The following is a 19,142-nucleotide window of genomic DNA, read 5'->3' on the forward strand; positions in this document are numbered from 1 at the left end:
GCATCTCTTCATTCCCTATAGAATGAACTTCCCGATAGCAGAGAGCCAGTCCTGTTTGGTTAAACCCGATAGATAAGTCCTGGAGAGCAGAAGGTAGTAAGAGTATGCTGTTATTCTTACCCTATTACCCAATGCCAAAGTCATGGTTGTAGTTTACTTTGTGCAAATTTTCATCTTAGGGCATGGAGGTAATGATAGCGTTCCTTTAGATTTGTCTATTTACTGTTTTATACTTTTACAGTCTATTTACTGTGTTATATGTATCTCAAATAATTCATTGTGTCTTCTTGGCCAAGTGAATTGTCACAGCAAATGAAATTGATACTGCACTAAATGTATTTCTCTATGGGAATTTAATTTGACATAAACTATACATATTTTCAAGCATCTTTATATGTCTAATTATACTAAATTTCTTAGAAAACTGAAAACTAACACAGGCAGTTTTGCTACCAATTCTAGATTTTCTTCATATTTAGAGTTGTCACACATCCTCAGTAAGCAAAAAGACATGGAAAGGGTCACAGCATAGCTGGTCTATTTAATGACATATTTTATATAATTTTTCATTCCAAAGGAATCTAGACTTTTTTTTTTACAGTAACATTACATTCAGTGATTTTTTTATATTTTTTTTTCCGAAGTACAAAGTTATTTTATATGCTGCAAACAATGGGTATTGATAAAAAAAAATAAAAAGGATGAGTTTTAAACAGAGGTTAGGACTGGCTAGGACAGGGATCAGTGTGAAATTCTAACATCACATTTTTAATAGGCTTTGCCACTGCATAAGTCACTTGAAATTTACAGCTGTATTTATAGGGAAGATGATCTGTACGGATATACCAATTCAGTTAATCATCCTTGACCTGCTTAAATGCTTCAGGTCTCAAAGGCTTCTTTTACTGCTGTTAAGTAGCTGATAACTTTCTTTGTTTCATGCAACAAAAAATATATAAATGTAAAACAAAACTATGGAATATCATGGGGTATACATGCATATATCAAACAGTTTATAACGCAGCAAATGAAGAAGAGGTTTGCTAGACATCGTTAGTATGGAATAGAAAATACAAGCTTAGATAAACTTCATGGTTAGACTAGTCATTGTACTTGAGTAGGTCAGGAAGTACATATTCCTTATATGTAGTTCAGGAAGAACAAAAACTAGAAAAAAAATGTTATTTATTCATACTGTTATGTAGCTTAGTTCCCTCCTAATATGTCTGAACTTTTTTTTCTGCATATTTTTTTTCTATTTTGATTTAGAGTTTTAGTTCAACTTTTAAAATGTACATTTGGAAAGAAGAAACATAAGCAACTTCTTCTCCAAGTTCATTTTTATATGATTTGTTAAGACAAAATGTCCAATTGATCTTCACAGAGAAAACAAACTACCAGGTCTTACTGTCTTAGCTAAGATTCAAAAAACACTAGTTCTCTTAAGATTAATTCATGGCAGAAAAGTATACCTGTCTATTGTTGAAAACAAAAACAACCTATTCACGTCAACGTTACCACTATCTTTTTATTCATTAGCAAGTAGCTAAGAGAGCTTTTATTCACTAGAGTGTTCATGAACAAAAGTGATTCAATTCTAGCATGTGCAAGTGTTTTTAAAAGCTCTTTGTGGGCTGCAGATCTGGAGAGAAAGAAGAAAGAATTTGACAGCTAGGAAAAAAGTGGGAAGCAGTTGCTAGGAGACAGAGAAAGATGGGTGATATTTTGCACCGACAGCGGTGCTAACATAACCTTGACTATGTTACATTTCAAGATAACAGGGCTGCATTTAAAAGCCAGTGGAGTACCCGGTCATCTGAGCCCACATCGGATTCACCCAGTAACAAAGAGAGAGCAAGCCTTTTCTTCTGTATCTGTGGCACCATAATAGGAATCTGGCCTTTAAGAGTGCATATTGTACTGTGTTCCAATAGATCAGATGACATCTGGTTAGTCTTACTTTGTGAAGTCTTGTTTAGTAAAACCTTAGCTAGTGCCTAAGAAAACAGGAATACTTTTTGTATGAAATTTAGGTAGTACATTATTTTTGAAGTGATAAACTCAATCACAGTAAGATAATGCTTACTTATATGAACGACATTTACTCGATTACTGTCTTTAAGCTACAGAACAGAGAAAACAATGTCAAATTCTATTAATTCATCTAAAAAAAATGTATCAGATAAACATACTTTGCAGTTGTTCCCGCTCCTTTGTCTCTCAGAAGCAAGTGACACAGAAAAACAGATTTTACTGCATCTATGACAAATTGAGATGGTTCTGTTTGTTTGCTTTAACATAAATTTGAAGAGGGAATCCAATACAAAAATCAGTGCAATACATACTTATATGGCTTTCAGAGACTTTTGCTGTTGTCCCTTATTTAGGTTCAAAGTTTATTAAATATGAACTTTAAAAGGTCAAGAAAACTTTAACACAATTACAAACTGGTAAATATTTCTCAAAGTTTTTTTCACAATATATGTGTATTGAATACACATATTCATATTCATATGTGTATGGTCTTTGTAACCTGTGCTCTTTTCTGGAATGTGAATGACCAAACCTGAAATCTTTATTCAGCTTTTGTGTTCTTCCCCAAGTGTGTTTTGAAATCAGTTGAAGACTGAGAAGTAAATTTGAATTAAGAAATAAAGTAACAATTTCTGGGCAGTAAAGTAGAGCAGATTTCTCCTTCAAATCAGAACACTGATACAGCTTTTTTTTTTCCTTTCTTTCTTTTTTTTTTTTTTCTTTTTCACTAGCATAATGGAAGATTTCCTCAGCTTTAATAACTGCTAAGTATGTGGTTGAACACAAAGAATTAGTTGCAACATTTCCAATGTCACCATGGCAAATGTGAGTCTAAATTAGTTGTTCATTGCTCAGATGAAAAGAAAAAAGAAGACTTCTGTGCCAAGACAGATTTGCTTTCAGATCCTTTATAAAATCTTATATTCAGAGAAAAAATAAGAGCCATCAGACTACAATTTTGGTTAGGTCATTATAAAAAAGACAGCACATTAACTGTGTACATGCAAAGGAGGAATAGGAAGGGAAAGGAAGGCAAGGCAGTACAAGACAAGGCAATTTCCATCTGTAGCTTTGTTTCACGCTGATACTGTTCCATGTTGTTACTGACAAAAGGACAAGAAAGCAAAGCTTGGATTTGAATATAATAGCTTGATATTCAAAAGAATGACATTAATTCTCTACCTATTTTTTCTGAATTGTTATGTAAAAAATGTCTCCTATTTTGTCTTTAAAACAGCTGCCTATTATTTCCAGGTAGAGTTGTTTTTCAGGCTGTAAAATGTCTGTATAAAACCCACTATGATTCAGTTGTACAGAGCTACAGTATTAAAAGTTTTTTTGTGATTCCAGCTCGCTATGGCATTCTGACCTCCTCAGTGATGTGGCCTTGTTGGTTTGCAAATTCTAACAATACTCTAAAAGAATGCAAGTGTTAGACTTTTAAAAACATGCATTCTCGTTTATAAATGAGAATTTATAAATCAACTCACTTGGGCTTGAATATATGCAGGTTTCAGGAAACTAGGAAAAATTAAAGTAAAATTGCCAACTCATTGCATTTAATTTCAGCTAGTAGCAATTACCATCTTGTGAAATTTTCCTCAATCGTCTTGTCCCTCAGCAGAACTTACAGCCAAGAGGACTGAAGCCAGAAAGAAGACTCATTTCTCTATGCATTTTTTACATGTGGGCTGAGATTTCCATTAAGAAATTATATTCTGCCAGCTCCCACTGTTTTCAAAGAGGTTCAAATCAGACTTTGTGAGACAGGACTACACCCCTCACTGGTAGGACATGGACTTTATTTGTGTAGAGCTAGTGAAAGACAGAAATGGTGCTGGGAAGAGAAGAAGGATACAGAAGGAGATTTTAGGATCTGCAGAGGAATCAGAGGAAACTCTGGGAAGATAGAGAGCACAGGAGAAAAAGAGAGAGAGAAAAGAGTTCCACGAAGATCATCAGAGGGCTGGAGCACCTCTTCTGTGAAGACAAGCTGAGAGAGGTGGGGTTGCTGAGCCTAGAGAATCATAGCATCATAGAATCACTTAGGTTGGAAAAGACCTCTAAGATCATCAAGTCCAACCATTAACCTAGCACTGCCAAGTCTATCACTAAACCATATCCCTATGTGCCACACCTGCAGGTCCTTTGAATACCTCCAGGGATAGTGACTCAACTGCTTTCCTGGGCAGCCTGATCTAATGCCTCACAACCCTTCCAGTGAAAAAATGTTTCCTAATATCCAACCTAAACCTCCCCTGGTGCAACAAACCTCCCATGGTGCAACAAAATAGAAGGCTCCAGGAAGACCTTATAGCAGCCTTCCAGTAAAGAAAAGATGGGGAAGGACTCTTTGTCATTGAGTGTACTGATAGGACAAGGAGTAATGGTTTTAAGCTAAAAGAGCTTAAAAGGGCTTAACATTAGATATACAAAAGAAATTCTTTACTGTGTGGGTGGTGAGGCACTGGAACAGTTTGCCCAGAGAAGCTGTGGATGCCCCATCCCTGGAAGTGTTCAAGACCAGGTTAGATGAGGCTTTGAGCAACCTGGTCTAGTGGGAGGTGTCCTTGCCCTTGGCAGGGGGGTTGGAACTAGGTGGTCTTTAAACGTCCCTTCCAACCCAAGCCATTCTCTGATTCTATGTTAGTTCCAGGTGGTGGACTCATGTTGCCTTGGACTTTTGTCCATCTGGATAGGGAAACAGGTCATCAAGCTGCCATTGGAAGGTGTGAGAACTGTAGAAATAATGCTGGTTTTTGAGCAGAGTTATGATTTAAAAACTAAAAAAAAAAAAAAAAAAGGAAAGTCAAATGAAGTAAGAACTTTTTCAGCTATTTAAACAATAACAGATTTTCAACTATAGTCTGAATGCATTATACTTTTGGTGTGAAGTATTTTTATGAAAGATATAATTGCATGGAAATTATGAAGAAATTCATCTGCCTCACAGATGAAAGGCATCCTGAACTGCCACTTCAGGATGACTTAAACTTCATTTGGTTAGTTGAACAGGCACAGTCAGTTACTGCAGCTCAGCTGTTGATTATATATTCAAACCCTACATGAAATGCCCATTTAAGCTACAACATGTATCTCTGGGATCATTAACAGACCTTTTTTTTTTTTTGGCTTATAGGAAAAGAGTTATTGGCTAAAGGAAAAGAGTTCTTTTTAATATTGGGGGCATCTTAATATTTCTTATATCTTAAGCCTCTTCAGCTCACTTTTCTTTTGTTTCTTTGAGCACCTGTCATTCATGCTTTCTGCTGTCTTAAAGCTAACAACATAGTTTAGTATATAGTAAAACTATAGTTACCTGAGAGTATTCAAATAATTTATTAGACTACATAATTTTACATAAATAAAGTTGAAGTATGTAAGGAGGACCAAAACCTCAAAGTACTGCATAAGCAAATATTTTTGCATTTGTCAGAAAGGCTGAATAGTTTTATTTTTTAGTGTTTGTTTCCTGAATATGTATTTGATCTTGAGATTTTAACAGTTTTAAAATTGAGGTAGAACAAAAATACTGTACATTCTATGTTGTAGGTTTGCTAACAAGCAATTTTCATCTACTGAAATGTAAACCATTCTTGTGATTTAGTGGGTCTTCTGGCAATATTTGGCTTTCACTATCAGTAGTAAAGGAAAATAAAGTATGCAAAGAAAAGAAATGGCATTTCTTAGACTGGGAGTTATCACTGGAAAAATTATGAAAGCTTTGGGACATAAACATCCTTTTTGGGGGTCTCCCATATTTGTCAAGAGTCTGGGAACAATTGTACATACATGAAAATGTACAATGTCTCATTGTACCTGAATGATTAATTTTTGCTTTGCTTTGTTTTGCAGCTGAATCTACTGATCTGATAGAATATATTAGCTTTCTCTACAAACACCACTAACAGCCTTAAATGTCCTTAGATCATAAGCTGGAACTAACACAGTGCAGTGAGAATGGGAGTTGAAATATATGCTGAATATATGCTGAATTTTGGCAAGTCATTTAAGGTGAGGTGCTTAATGAAGTTGTGTAAGTTAGGAGAAGAGCTGCCATAAGATCCTGGTCAGAAGAGGGAAAGTCACCAACATACAGCACTGAAGCTCACTTTAGGTCAGCTATGCCTTTTGATCATATTGGGAGCCTGGTGCCCACACTGCTAGCTTAGGTTACCTGTAGTTACATGAGCTGATGCTGAACCAGGGTGCTCAAACAACAGTAATGTCTTCAGAGGTATTGAATTGTTATTGTTGTTGCTGCTGTTAGTTATTATTATTAATGGTGTAAATCATAGACATATAACAGGAACATCTCTGAAGCTTGTAGAAGCACAGCACACACTTCTGCTTTTGAGAGTATAACTTGTTTACGATTTTTTGTAAAACCCAAACAAACTGCAAGATGATATGAAAAATCTTTAATGTGTGTACCTGAAGGCAATGCTGCAAGTTATTTTTTCAATGAATTCATTGCATTCAATTAATATGAGCAGATTATCTACCGTGGAGTGGACTTAACACATTTGCCAATGTTTTTTTCCTTGCCCTTTGTAAAAGATGCTTGTGAATAACATTTTATTTTTATGCATAATGTGGTCTTAGAATATTTGCAATTGATGTATATTCCATCAGATTATAGGCAAACTGTGGAACAGCAGTACAGTATTTAAAGTTTGACACCTAGTTTTGTGGGTTAGTCTTTCTATAGTTAGGTTTCAACGTTTACTACAGAGTATGTCTTATGAAAGGATGCAACACACATACCTACAGACTGGCAGGGCATACTGTAGTGCATATGGCAGGTTATATTAACTTTAAAGACTGATAGAGATTACGTTACTGCACATATTTTGATTTTTCTTCTAGGTAAGGGAGCGACTGAGGGTTTCTTTAGAAAGAGTCTCTGCACTGGAAGAAGAACTAGCTGCTGCTAACCAGGAGGTAACATAAAACACTTTCTCCCCTTTTGAGGTTCAATTTCTGTAATATTCTGTCCTGTGTGTTCCCAGTCACTTTTTTTAAGCCTCTCAGGGAAAAAAAAAATAAAATTAAATTAAAAAAAAAAAAAGATAAATTACATTCTGAATAAACTGCTCAGCAAGGCTTGTTTAAGGTGCTTTTCAGATTAATACAACCTTTTGTTCCCTAATTTATTTTGTTCTTCTGTGGTGAGCAAACCGCAACTCAGGAACTAGTGACAGGCCCTGAAATTTTTTATTGGACATGAAAAAAGAGTGAAACAGCTAATCTGTCAGATACTATAAGAAATGTAATAACTTGAATTTCTATTATACTATAAAATTAAGTAAAGCATACATATACATGATATATATATTAACATTGACATTTTAAAACTAAGTGGAGGAAAAAACGTTATGATTGATGTCAAAATTTAGGTTTGTCTACCCTTTTAAGTGCAGTATTTCACGGTGAACTGTGGTGCCATATTACTTCTGTGAATTTAGACGAGATTTTTCACCTGTAAATTAACTTGCAGACTGTTACCATAATCTTTTGTTCAGAAGGGTGAACAACAACACCTAATTGTATTATACATGCAAGTGCACACATACATAGAAAGGAATTTTAAACCCTAAGGAGGCAATGCTGAGGCCTGACAATATAAATAATGGAGTTGGCTAGTCACTTTGCTATCCCCATCACATTCTGAATCTCCACCTGACAGGTGCCTTTCACACTGTTTAACGTAAGTTAGACAAGCAAGAGAATTGGATGAAAGCTACTCAGCCTTAAGACAGAAACTGAGAACAACTGCAGGCAAAGTTAAACTACTACCAAATTATTCAAGGAAAATGGAATACCATTCAGTTCAGAATAATGTATGATAACATAAAATAGTACTCAAATAGTTTTTTGTTTTGTTTTTTTTTTCTTCCCCTATATTAAGCTAGGAAAAGTTACTTTCTTAAAGTAACTTCTAAAAAACAGGATCTGCAATTTATTAGTGTTTCTTTTTTATAAACTGTGAACCAGATATTATGAATCACACCTTTTCTTTGAACAGATAAAGTGCAGTTACTTTAACTGTAAGATAAAATCCCTCTTTTGCTGTTCCATTTCAGAAAGTTCAGAATACTTGGGTTCATATGACTTACATATACTCAACTAATGTGTTATTTGTACTAGCGCTTGTTAAATAGGAAACAGTCCTTTTGGACAGTCAAGCCAATTGAGATGCATCCCATTCCTCAGATCCCTTCCATTCATGACCCAAATAAATCCAAGTTCACTTCACTGGGCATGGGACCAGGTCTTTAGAGCATTGCCTTATTATTTGGAGATTGAAAGAAAATTAGTTAAACGTGTACAATGAAATGAGTTTGAAATAGTATTTTCATAGCCTTTCTTTCCCCAAATCCATAGAAATAATATAAAGTCTTTGTGTCTGCATGATACTAAAAGCATTTAGATGGACATTTAATCAGCAAAGCATGACATGACACAATCAGAATACTGGTATCCCCGTTTCCACTTCAAAAAATTAGTTATTTAAATGAGCCAAAATTAATTAGACAATCACAATATGTAAGTCTGTTTTTATACTAGCTTCCACAGTGAATGCACAGACAATAAAGGGCTTTAAAAATTTATCATACTATATATGAAAATAAATGGGCCAAGTTTCCAAGGGAATTGAACATATGCTTTTCAGTAATTTCCATATTCCTGTCACTCAGTGTCTGTTCTCCCATGAGAATATGTATTTACTTTCACATCCATTTTCTTATACTAAGAGTGTACTACATATTCAGAACTATATCCAAACATAAAATGATGACAGTAAATTTGCCCCCTGATTAGATGAGGATATGATTAAGTATACAATGAATATCAGATTCAGGGATAAAAAATAGTAGAAATCTATCTGTTACGGTAGCACCTTTCTCTGAAATGCCTAGCTTGTGACTGTGGCTCTGATGCATGGCAATGATGAGAAACAGCAGACATTTCATATACATGTCAATATAAGATGAGTACTTGTATTGGAAATAGCCTTATATAAAAAGTGGCAGGAGGGGGACAGAGGGAGAGACTGTAGCTTTTCATCTGCAGATAGTAATCTCTCATTTAACAGTCTTTTTAGCTTATTATATGCATACCAAAGGGTGTGAAGACATCTGGAACTCTGGCAAAGCTGATTTCAGCTGTAGTTCCCAACACCATCTTAAAAAGCACTTCATATTGAAAGGGAATTGTTAAACTCAGTGACTTGAAATTGCAGGGGCAATTGAGATGGACAGTTGGACCCATTGGGTGAACTTAGGCTGTGAAGGTAACGTTTATATGTAATCACATAATGGTAATAGAGAAGGACCTTGGTCTACAGTTCCAATACTTACTATTGATATGGCATAAGTCACTGTTGTTGGTTTGGTTGAACTTTTCAAAAGCAAGAATGTACACCAAACAGTTCATTGCTAGTTTGATTCTGTGAAGGTAATAGTTTCTATTAAAAAGTGAATATAAGTTTATCTTCTTTTCAAATAAATGCTATACAGAAATTATTTTGATTGCATGTAATATTTTTAAAATGTTAGCAATTTGTGATATTGTAAATAGTAAATTCTCTCTACAAATTAATGTATAAGGATTTCATCAAGTCATTAAGGGAACCCTTATGTTTGTTGCGGAGGAAGAGTTACACAATTCAGTTACTTTAACTATCTTACTGTATATGAAATCTTGGTTTTAAATTGTATCAAGATGGTGTACAGGATACTTAAGCTGTACATCATAATCTCTTTAAAATGTATTTACAAGTAAGCTATTCAGTATTTTACAGAGCACAGGATTCAGCTCAGAATTAGGACTCTTTAACTTGGGTATCTACACATGAACTGGATGTCAAAAATTTGACCGTAGTCTGTGTTGCTCTAGGAAATCTGGTCTGCCAGATAAACTATCTGCCAGGGCTGCCAGATGCGACACAAAATGGGCAGAAGAGCTGCATCTGTCTGGAGCCAGAGATGGGGAAGGAAAATCCCTCTCCACTACGATGAAACTAAGTGTCTGTGTTAGGCAACTAACTCATAACAAGCTCAGATGCAGACACTTAAGGCATAGGCAGCTAAATTTGTGTGTCTTAGACAAACAGTGGGAGCTCACTGAAATCAGGTAGTGGAGTTTAAATATGGGAGAGATATAAAACGGACCTCTATTATCCTTAAACACTAGATTTAAAATAATTTAAATGTATGTTTTACTGGGAGGAAAAAAAAAAAGTTATTTGACTATATATTTTATCTTGCTGCAATTAATTTGTGAGTGTAGAAGGGCATATATATATAATATAAAGGCAATCTGGGTCATTGTTGGAGAGTTTTCATGCAGACTGTGGTAAGATAACTCTACGGTAATTGATTCCATTGTACTTACAATATTTGCTTTTTTTTCAGCAATTATCATGTGATATACAATAAATTATCATTTTTATTTCTTTTATCCTTATATTAGAAGCCATTATCTGTTCACAACTGGAAGATGTTGTCCTATTCATTGTGTCTGTTGTAGCTAACAGGAATAGCAGATATTGTTAACAATTTTCAGAAGGATTTACCAACCACTTTTAGTTAAAATTACTGTAAAACAGAGTTACATTTGCTTACCCCTCAGATGTTTTTAAAATGATGCAGTATTTTATCCGGTTCCCCATAACCCATGGTCTCTCCAAATAGTTGTGACTGAAGGTTATAATTTGCAGCTAGCAATTATACAAGCTGCAAGTGATACAGCCAATACCAAAGCTCAATAGAACAATAGTGTCTGTTTATGAACATTTTGAAGGCAGATGCGATGTTTCTTAGTGAGCGTACAAACATTTGCAGATTCCAACAAGGTTCTGTGAACCATGTTCCTCTTTACACACTAATTTGAGAAGAATGAATCTCATTTGCAAGGGATGTGGGATGTGATTTTTCCTTCATGGTTTTGTCATTTATGATCTTCATGGAAATTAACTTCAGTATTTAAATTACTGACAAGATAACCACTTTTGTACCAAAGCTTTTGAGATTCTCTAATTAGTGTTATGAGCATGAGTCTTTTTTAAACGTATGCTAAACTACAGCATGTGCATACACACTGAGATATTTTATTAGCCCTATATATCATCAGGAACTCAAGCTCTAGTGGCTTCTGAAGGGCATGGAATGTAGATGGAATATAGACAGGTGATAGCATGGCCCACACTGATGTTTTAAATCCATTTCTGCTCCAATGTAAAGTTGTAAATGACAACAGTTTTGATTTCCACTAAGAGATTTCACTGTTTCCCAGAACTCTCAACAGTTTCCCCAAAAAATAAACTTTAAAGCTTTTTTCCCAAAGCTTGTATGTAAAATTAAGTTTTATATGTGGTTTATAGTATAGTGGGACTAAGTCATGTTGTCATGTTTTTAAAGTACGGCACTTTGCATACAAATTTTCTCCTGCCCTTCTCAAACATTTATACAGCCCTTGTATAATCTTTCTGTGCTGTTAAGATTTGTGTGATAAGTGGCTTTCCAAAACCCTTGTTTGTTTCTGTTAAATACACTGGTGGTTTGGTTTTTTTTGTTTTTTTTTTTTCATTTTTCCTCATTAGTAGAAAATGTACCATGGAAAATACAGCATTAATTACATTTATTATCTCAAGGATATACTTTTGGAACTGAGAAAACACTGGGACTGTGTAGAATATGAAATCAGAGAAATTACTGGTTTGAGGTTCTGTATCACTGTTCCACCATACACTTTTCTTCAGCATTTGTTGAAAAAGCCAGTGCTGGTTGAAAATGCCAAAGATGATACTGCTTCTGTCAATTGACACATAGATTATATTTAAAACACTCAGGCTGCCTTTTAAAACCTCATTGTTACAATTTCCTCTCGCTTCTACAGAATTTTGCTCAACAATTTCAGGATAAATTTAACTCTGGGAGCTATCAGAGAGTCTGCAGGAGATTTGGCCCATGATACTGTAACTGCATACATTCTCTTAGTTATGCAGTGTGTTTCTTCCTAACTGACAGTGCATTAGTTTATTCATCATGGTACCCTAATGTTGTTGTGTTGTTTTTTTTTCCTATAGCATACATGAAAGCATCCATAAATTATTTATATCACTGAAGAGAAAGGGTGATTTGTGATTTATGAATCTTTATATTCTATATCAGAAGCACCAGAAAATACAGTCACTTATTCACGAAAGAACTTTCAAATACCATGTTAATTGCCTAGCTTTTGCTATGTAGTACAAGTCAAGAAACAAGCACAAAATGCAGATGCATTCAAGAGTTATGGATGGTTTTGACTCTGACATTGAGGAATGCTGCAGATGTTATTGTTCTGTCATTAATGCTACTGAAATATTCTTTAGTATTTGTGATATATATATAAATTCAGCTAACTATGGTGTGTTCTTTTTACCAAAAGCTACATGTGAAAGCATGTTTTTAAATCCCTAGCTCTTAGAGAGTTTCAGCTCCTATTAGCCTGAGGTAATTTGTGGTACAGGAGTTTCTTGGTGGCCTTAGCCTTTGTATGGGAATACAAAGAGATTTTTGGAGTAGAAATGTTATTAAAACAACACTTTGCTGAGAAAAATAAGATTTGCATTTCTTGACTATCTAATATACCCAACATTTCCTCAATCCAAAATTCAGAAATTGATGGATTTAAAATCTCTGGATGAAATAGGGTGAAATTCGGTGAGTTTTTTTCTGGGAGAAAAAAAAAAAAAAACACTAGGCTAGATGGTTTATATCTATTTTTGGTGACTTAAAGTATGTTTTCTGGTGAAAAGTCTGAAATAATCTTCATATAGATTTCACCACATTTTCTTAGAATAGTAAAAGTGAAAATTATTGCTTTGTAAACCCTCTCCTACGTGCTAATATTATTATTTTTATTTTTTTTTAAGCTATAACTTTACGCAGGTCTAACTCTCAATAAACCTATTTGTAGTCTGAATCTTATTTTTAAATGTCTGTGTTACTGCGCCAAATTATACCTTTTCTGCAAAGTTGCACATAATAAAAATATTTTGTTTTGAAATGTAATCTTTACGTCCTACATGTAATTGCTTTTCATTTTACCTTTAACCTTAACTGCCTAGTTAAATGTTAACTTATTGTTGCCCTTGTTTTAAATGCAGTAATTAAGCAAAACAATGCATTTTTGGCTGCTTCTTATATTCCATGTCCCACAGTATTAATTTAGATTTCTATACAATTAGGATGTGTGGCATGGCAGCTGAAGAGGCTGAAAATTATATCCTTCACTGCCTTATTTTTTTACAAGGTGAAAAAAAAAAAAAAGCGCAAGAAATAATCAGTTAAGTTGCTATAGGTATTCTATTTTATGTCCTCAACTAATTCTAATCTAAGGTATCAGAAGAAAAAAACTCCAAATTCTTTGTGGATATTGAGGGCAGGAAGTCTGATCTTTGCATTTCTATCATCATAAGCATTTTTCACTAAAGTCTGAGCAGCATAGGTCTAAACTCCAATGCATTTTCCAGACAGTCACTTAAGAACATTAATTTCTATGGACATGTTTGAGACAAACATCACTATTGCACTTGCAAAAGTTGCTTCTTCATATTACATAAATAATACTTTCCATTGAGAAAAGTTTTCTAAACAATTCTAAGTACAAAATTGAAAGATATTCTACAGTGACAGTAGATAATGATTTTGTGCATATTTTAGACTTATTTATGAGTAGGCCACTGCCTACTGTTGACAACCCAGCAAAATATGTTAAATATAACTTCAGTAACTGCAGTCTTTGCTGAAATGATTTTGGAGAGCAGGATTGTGTAGCTGTCCAAATGTCGTAGGGCATTTTCAACAAAGATCATGAAATGCTGTATTCTCTTACACCTCTGTTTAGTGTGTAACGACCTGTAGCAAATTCTAAAATACTGATGTCAGTGTTCAAATTATGCATGGATTTTTCATCTAATTTGACTGCCTTCTATGTATTCTTCAGAAGAAACAACTTTGTAGGAAAGACTGATTAGCAGAAAAGAGAGCATGAAGTGTTCTCTTTACATATGAATGGATTAATCTGCTTCAGGATGTTATTGCTGTTAATGAAGGAGTCAGATTCTTCAACAGAAATTATAAGCATCTCCACTGCAATATTGATGTTTTAAAGACCATGGTTCACAGCTAATACTTCATTTTATGTGCCTATGAAACTTTGTAATAGGTTTTGTTATATAAAGAATTGTGACTAGACTGAATCCCAGTGTCAGAGGTTAATCACCAAATAGAGTTCAGTTTCACTATCACCCACAAAACAGCTTGAGATCTGTTGCACCTCTCGTTTTACTGCTACGAGATTCCTGTCAGTATCAATAAGCATATACACTTTATTTTTAAATTGTTATAAGCTGTAAATTGTACTTTCTGAAGAAAATAATAAATTTTTTGTAAGATAATGCTTAACGGAACATGACAAAAGGCAAAAAGCTATGGAAAACTGTGATTTGCTAATTCCTCTTTCTTTGCTGTTCCCTCAAACCTGCTGTGCAGCTGTGAAGCAATTGTTTAAATATACATTAAAAGAGCAGAAAGCTAGATGTTTGAAATCTATTTTGCAAATCTCTTCATATCTTCTTTTTTAATCTGACAGAAATATTTGACTTAATGAAACCTTGGTCCCCCCTGATTAGAGACACTGATGGTTTAGTGCTTTGGTTTTATCTCTGAATAAATGATGACTGGAGAGCAAAAAATCCCATTTTCCTCCAAATCTTTTCTCCAAACTCCTTGAAAGTTAGCTTTTTCATCAAAATGAGCATAAACCTAATCCTATATATATATATGTATATATATATATAGGATTAGGTTTATGCTCATTTATATATATATATATAGTTCCTTATGTGTGTATTTTTAGAAGTGTTTCTAGGGTGTTCTAATTCATTCTGAAAACAAGTTAGCTATCCCTACTGTAATGAAAAATGTAATCTTTTTGGTCCATTGTCTGGATACTGTGCATATTCTGGGAAACGAATGCACTAAATTCATTATTGTAGAACAATAACAGGATTTTTTCCTGCAAGAATTTGTGAAGATCCTCTTCCTACCTTGTTGCTCTGGCTACAACTTCCACGTGCTGGATCTCCCGTTTCTCCTTACTCACTTTCTCTGGAGCAGAGGGAGGCTCAGCTTTGCTTTTACTACCTCACACTGACCAAAAAGTTTTTCATGATAAGGACTGTTTCAGTCCTTAATACATGAACTTTTCCATATGCCCTCACTCATCAGGCAGTTCCCCCTCTAGACCTTGAAGTGTTTTCCTACCTGTTACTTCACATTAGAAGAGCATCAAAACTTTTGAATAACAGTTCATTATATAAGTCCTTAAAAATCTTTCAATCTTTCCTGTCACCTTCAATACTGATTACTGTAAAGCAAGTCATGATGAAATTTGATTCTTTTACATCCTTTTTTTTTTTCTTTCAACACTTTGGTCTAAATAATTTGAGAAAAGGAGCTAGGAAATCTGTGAGAAGTATTCGTTCTACATTTATTTTTAGAAGTTACATTCTCATTTTTATGATACCTGTTGCCTAAGTTTTCAGACTTTTGCATTTGGGGTGAAACTCTTCCTATTTGCATAACAAAATTTGTTCTAAACTTAATTCAAGCTTAATTCAAACAAGAGGGCTACAGATTTATTTATTTATTTATTTATTTGTAAATTTAGGAGCGATATATTCCATCTTCACATTTATATTTGAGTGCTTTTACTGCACATTTTTACTATTCATTTTTATTGCATTACTACATTCTCGACAGAGCTCCAGTAAAGGACTAGTGCTCCATTTCATTGTACAAACAATAATAAAACATGCTTCCTGCTCCACAGCATGTTTAGTCTAACTATGTCTTGCAGCACCAGTTCTTTGTACCGCTGTGGAATGGAGGGCATTCCTATAAAGCAAAGGTAGCACAGTGACCTGTGCAATACACATGGCAATCATCACATACTCCTTTTTAGCATCGTAGGAGCTCTGAGAATATCACAAGAGTCAGGCTGATCTGGTGCTTTCTGAATATTCTTGCTCCTGAAAGCACTGAGGTTGTTTTAATCGGGTTTTACTGTTCCTACGGAAGAAAAAGTACGGTGCAATCCAATAGATTTCGTGGGCATGATTATCCATTTCATAAGCATTGGTAGATAAACACAACTAAATTTCATAACTTGATTTTTGACAGCTGATGGCTGTTGCAGTGTCTAGCCAGTTGCACCGTATGCCAGGCAATTGTTGTCCTGGTACACTGCATAAATCCTGGTACGCTGCATGAATCCTAGCAGGCTCACCATCTCATAACTCCATGCTGGGGAGTTAAATTTGTGAGTACAAGCCCTTACCCAGCTACATGCCTGTTTTGTTTTGTTTTGTTTTGTTTTGTTTTGTTTTGTTTTGTTTTGTTTTGTTTTTAATGGACCGGGACTGCAGGCAGGGAGGGAGTGACAGTGCTCTCCATGACAGTCCAAGTCTAAATGACAATAGGACATACTGTTCAGGGCTCAATACAAAATGCAACCATTCTGCAGTTAATCAGCATGTATGAAAAGTTTCCATTTTCATGTGAAATTCAGTTATTGGCATTATTTTAAGGGTCTCTACAATGCATTACACTCAACAGTAAGTAGGGATCATGGAGTACGCCTGACATTTCTGCAAAACAGCAAATAGTTCAATATATGACACAAACAAAGTTAAAGAACTTGTCTCAGAATTATAAATGGATCTTATATCTTCTCTATTTTATTCCAGATAATTACAGAATAGGAGAAGTCTAAGTTTCTAGCAGAGGTTCCATGGATTTTTTATTTACCACCTATTCATCACCCAGAGCAGAATAAAAGGAGAGAGGGGACGTGGCAAGACAGCCAAAGAAATAGTTAAGGGAAGAAAGCAGGGATGGCAGGAACCAGAGGTGTGGCTGAGCATGTTTCACAATAATTTGCTTGTACACCTGAAACTCCAGGAGATTATTAAACGGGAAGGTTATTTGTATATGTTTTGCTTAGAGATTGTTCACAGTCAGCATGAGATTTGACACTGGGATAATTTCAGATTGAATTCAAAATCATGTATTTGGTAGCCTGTTTAGGTAGCTTACAAATCAATGGCATACAACTCTTACAGACCTTGGTATCATAAGGTTATGTTAGCAAATGCCTTACTTTAAACACACTAACTTGTTAAAGTAAAGAACATAGCATATATTTAAAGTTACGCTTAGCTGATTTGCATTATAGGGTTTGCTATTGCTTTTACAAAGAATATCATTGAAAATTTTAATGCCTAATGTTTAATTTGCTCAGAGTATTCACACTGCCTTTTCATAAGACATCAAAAAGAATACATCACTTCTGTTTGATCTGTTATTTTGGGATTCATGGGCTTTGAAATATATGCCATTTTACCATGCACTAGATGTATAAATTCAGGTTTAAGAGCACAGCTGATTATCTTTTCATCTGCACCAGCTTCAGGGTCATTTGACATTGTCAAATGAGATGTTCAAGGGGATCAAGATAATATCACTGCAAGAATCAGTCTTGTTGATTCTTTATCCTTAACAATCTTCTTGTGCATTCATCTTGATGAAAATACAAAACATGTACCCATTTTGCTTTGTTTATGATCTGCTGGAACAATATATTATTTTATTATTTAGGTAATGTGCTATTTTGTAACAATTAAGCAGTTTTGTGTTTATTTGTTAAACATTACTTGATTTGTTAAGAACATCTACATCCACTAATTCTCAAAACAGGTATTAAATAGTGTAATGAGATCACAGTATTATGTTTTATGCCTATTATTCTCCATAATCAAAATTTTAATGCATAAATTGGCCTTACACGCTACATCTGAATAAAAGATTTTAGTTAATGACTCAAGTCAATAAATAAAATCAACTTTAAGCTTCAATATGCTTATATTTATTAATCAATATTCTAATTAACATGAACCAGAATATATATCATTTTCGTTTTCATATTAGATCACCTCAGCCCAACCGTGCACTTGAGTGTTCTCCAGATTCATAACACAGTTAACTAGCAAGTTGGTAAAAGCTAATGTCTGTGAGCTGTGTCAGCAATAACATGAATTAAGGGTAATTTTCCACTCAAAGTTCTATATTGGCTCTCATTTGTCATTAGACAGAGCAAGGTCCACAAGTCTGACAAATAGAATCTATATTTGATGGACAATACTGAGAAAATTATTTAAATTTTTATGCTGGTCTGCTAACTGATAAAATTGCTTAGTGGTAAAATATTTGTGGGAGAAATAGGAAGAGACAGTATGCTGGGAGGAATAGATGTATCTTGGTAAATGCTTATCTCAATAAGTACACATATCATGAGATTTTTAAAAACTTTTTTTTTTTTATCTGAGTACAAACAAGTTCCCATCGTATGTCTGAAACAGAAGTGAATATAGAAATAATTTTACTTAGGATCAAAAATGTAAAAAATATTTCAGTTTTGATTGAGAAAATTAGATACAATTCTTTTGGATCTTGAATGATGTCTTGAATGTCAGCATTAGAAAATATTTAATAATCTTTATTCATATCAATAGGTATTATCAATGTGTAGATGGAATTACTCTGGCGTTGTACAGAGCTTATTTTATTTGGTTCAATCTGTGAGAAATGATCCAGCTCACTTGACACTGCAGCTGGATGGTGTAGATTATATACTTTTAGCTGCATAATCCATGGATCCATAGTTACGGGAAAAAAAAAAAAAAATTATATGTAATTTCTTTGCATTAGAAAATGGCTATCAGTAAGAATGTCACTGAAAAAAATATTAACATTTTTACTAAAATTAAATGGATGCTTGGGTTTAGTTTCTGAAATTTAGACTTTAATTCACTCTGCAGTGCTTTAATTTCAACAGACTGAGAAGATTTAAGTTGGGATTTCCTCTCTTTGTGAATGCAGATCAGGGTTTGATACTCTAAATTGTAATTCTGGGGTAAGGTTCATTTCCTTTCTGGATTCTTATTCATACCCTATCTGTTGTATTTTCATGTTTTGTACAATCAGTAACACAGA

The 19,142-nt window shown here is 34.3% G+C and overlaps 1 protein-coding gene across 14 annotated transcripts in view; it reads left to right on the forward strand.

Moving 5' to 3' along the window:
* Positions 1 to 19,142, forward strand: part of PPFIA2 (PTPRF interacting protein alpha 2) — a 348,861-nt gene that overhangs the window by 229,084 nt on the left and 100,635 nt on the right. For all 14 annotated transcript variants that reach the window (XR_010830989.1, XM_066995740.1, XM_066995699.1 and 11 more), the window contains one exon: positions 6,904 to 6,978. Coding sequence is in view for 13 of the 14 variants with exons in the window: in XM_066995740.1 (XP_066851841.1) it covers positions 6,904 to 6,978 (75 nt within the window). In the remaining variant the exon portion in view is untranslated. The remainder of the gene's footprint in view (positions 1 to 6,903; positions 6,979 to 19,142) is intronic.

The sequence above is a fragment of the Anser cygnoides genome, chromosome 1 (genome assembly GCF_040182565.1).
Source record: "Anser cygnoides isolate HZ-2024a breed goose chromosome 1, Taihu_goose_T2T_genome, whole genome shotgun sequence".
Lineage (NCBI taxonomy): Eukaryota > Metazoa > Chordata > Aves > Anseriformes > Anatidae > Anser > Anser cygnoides.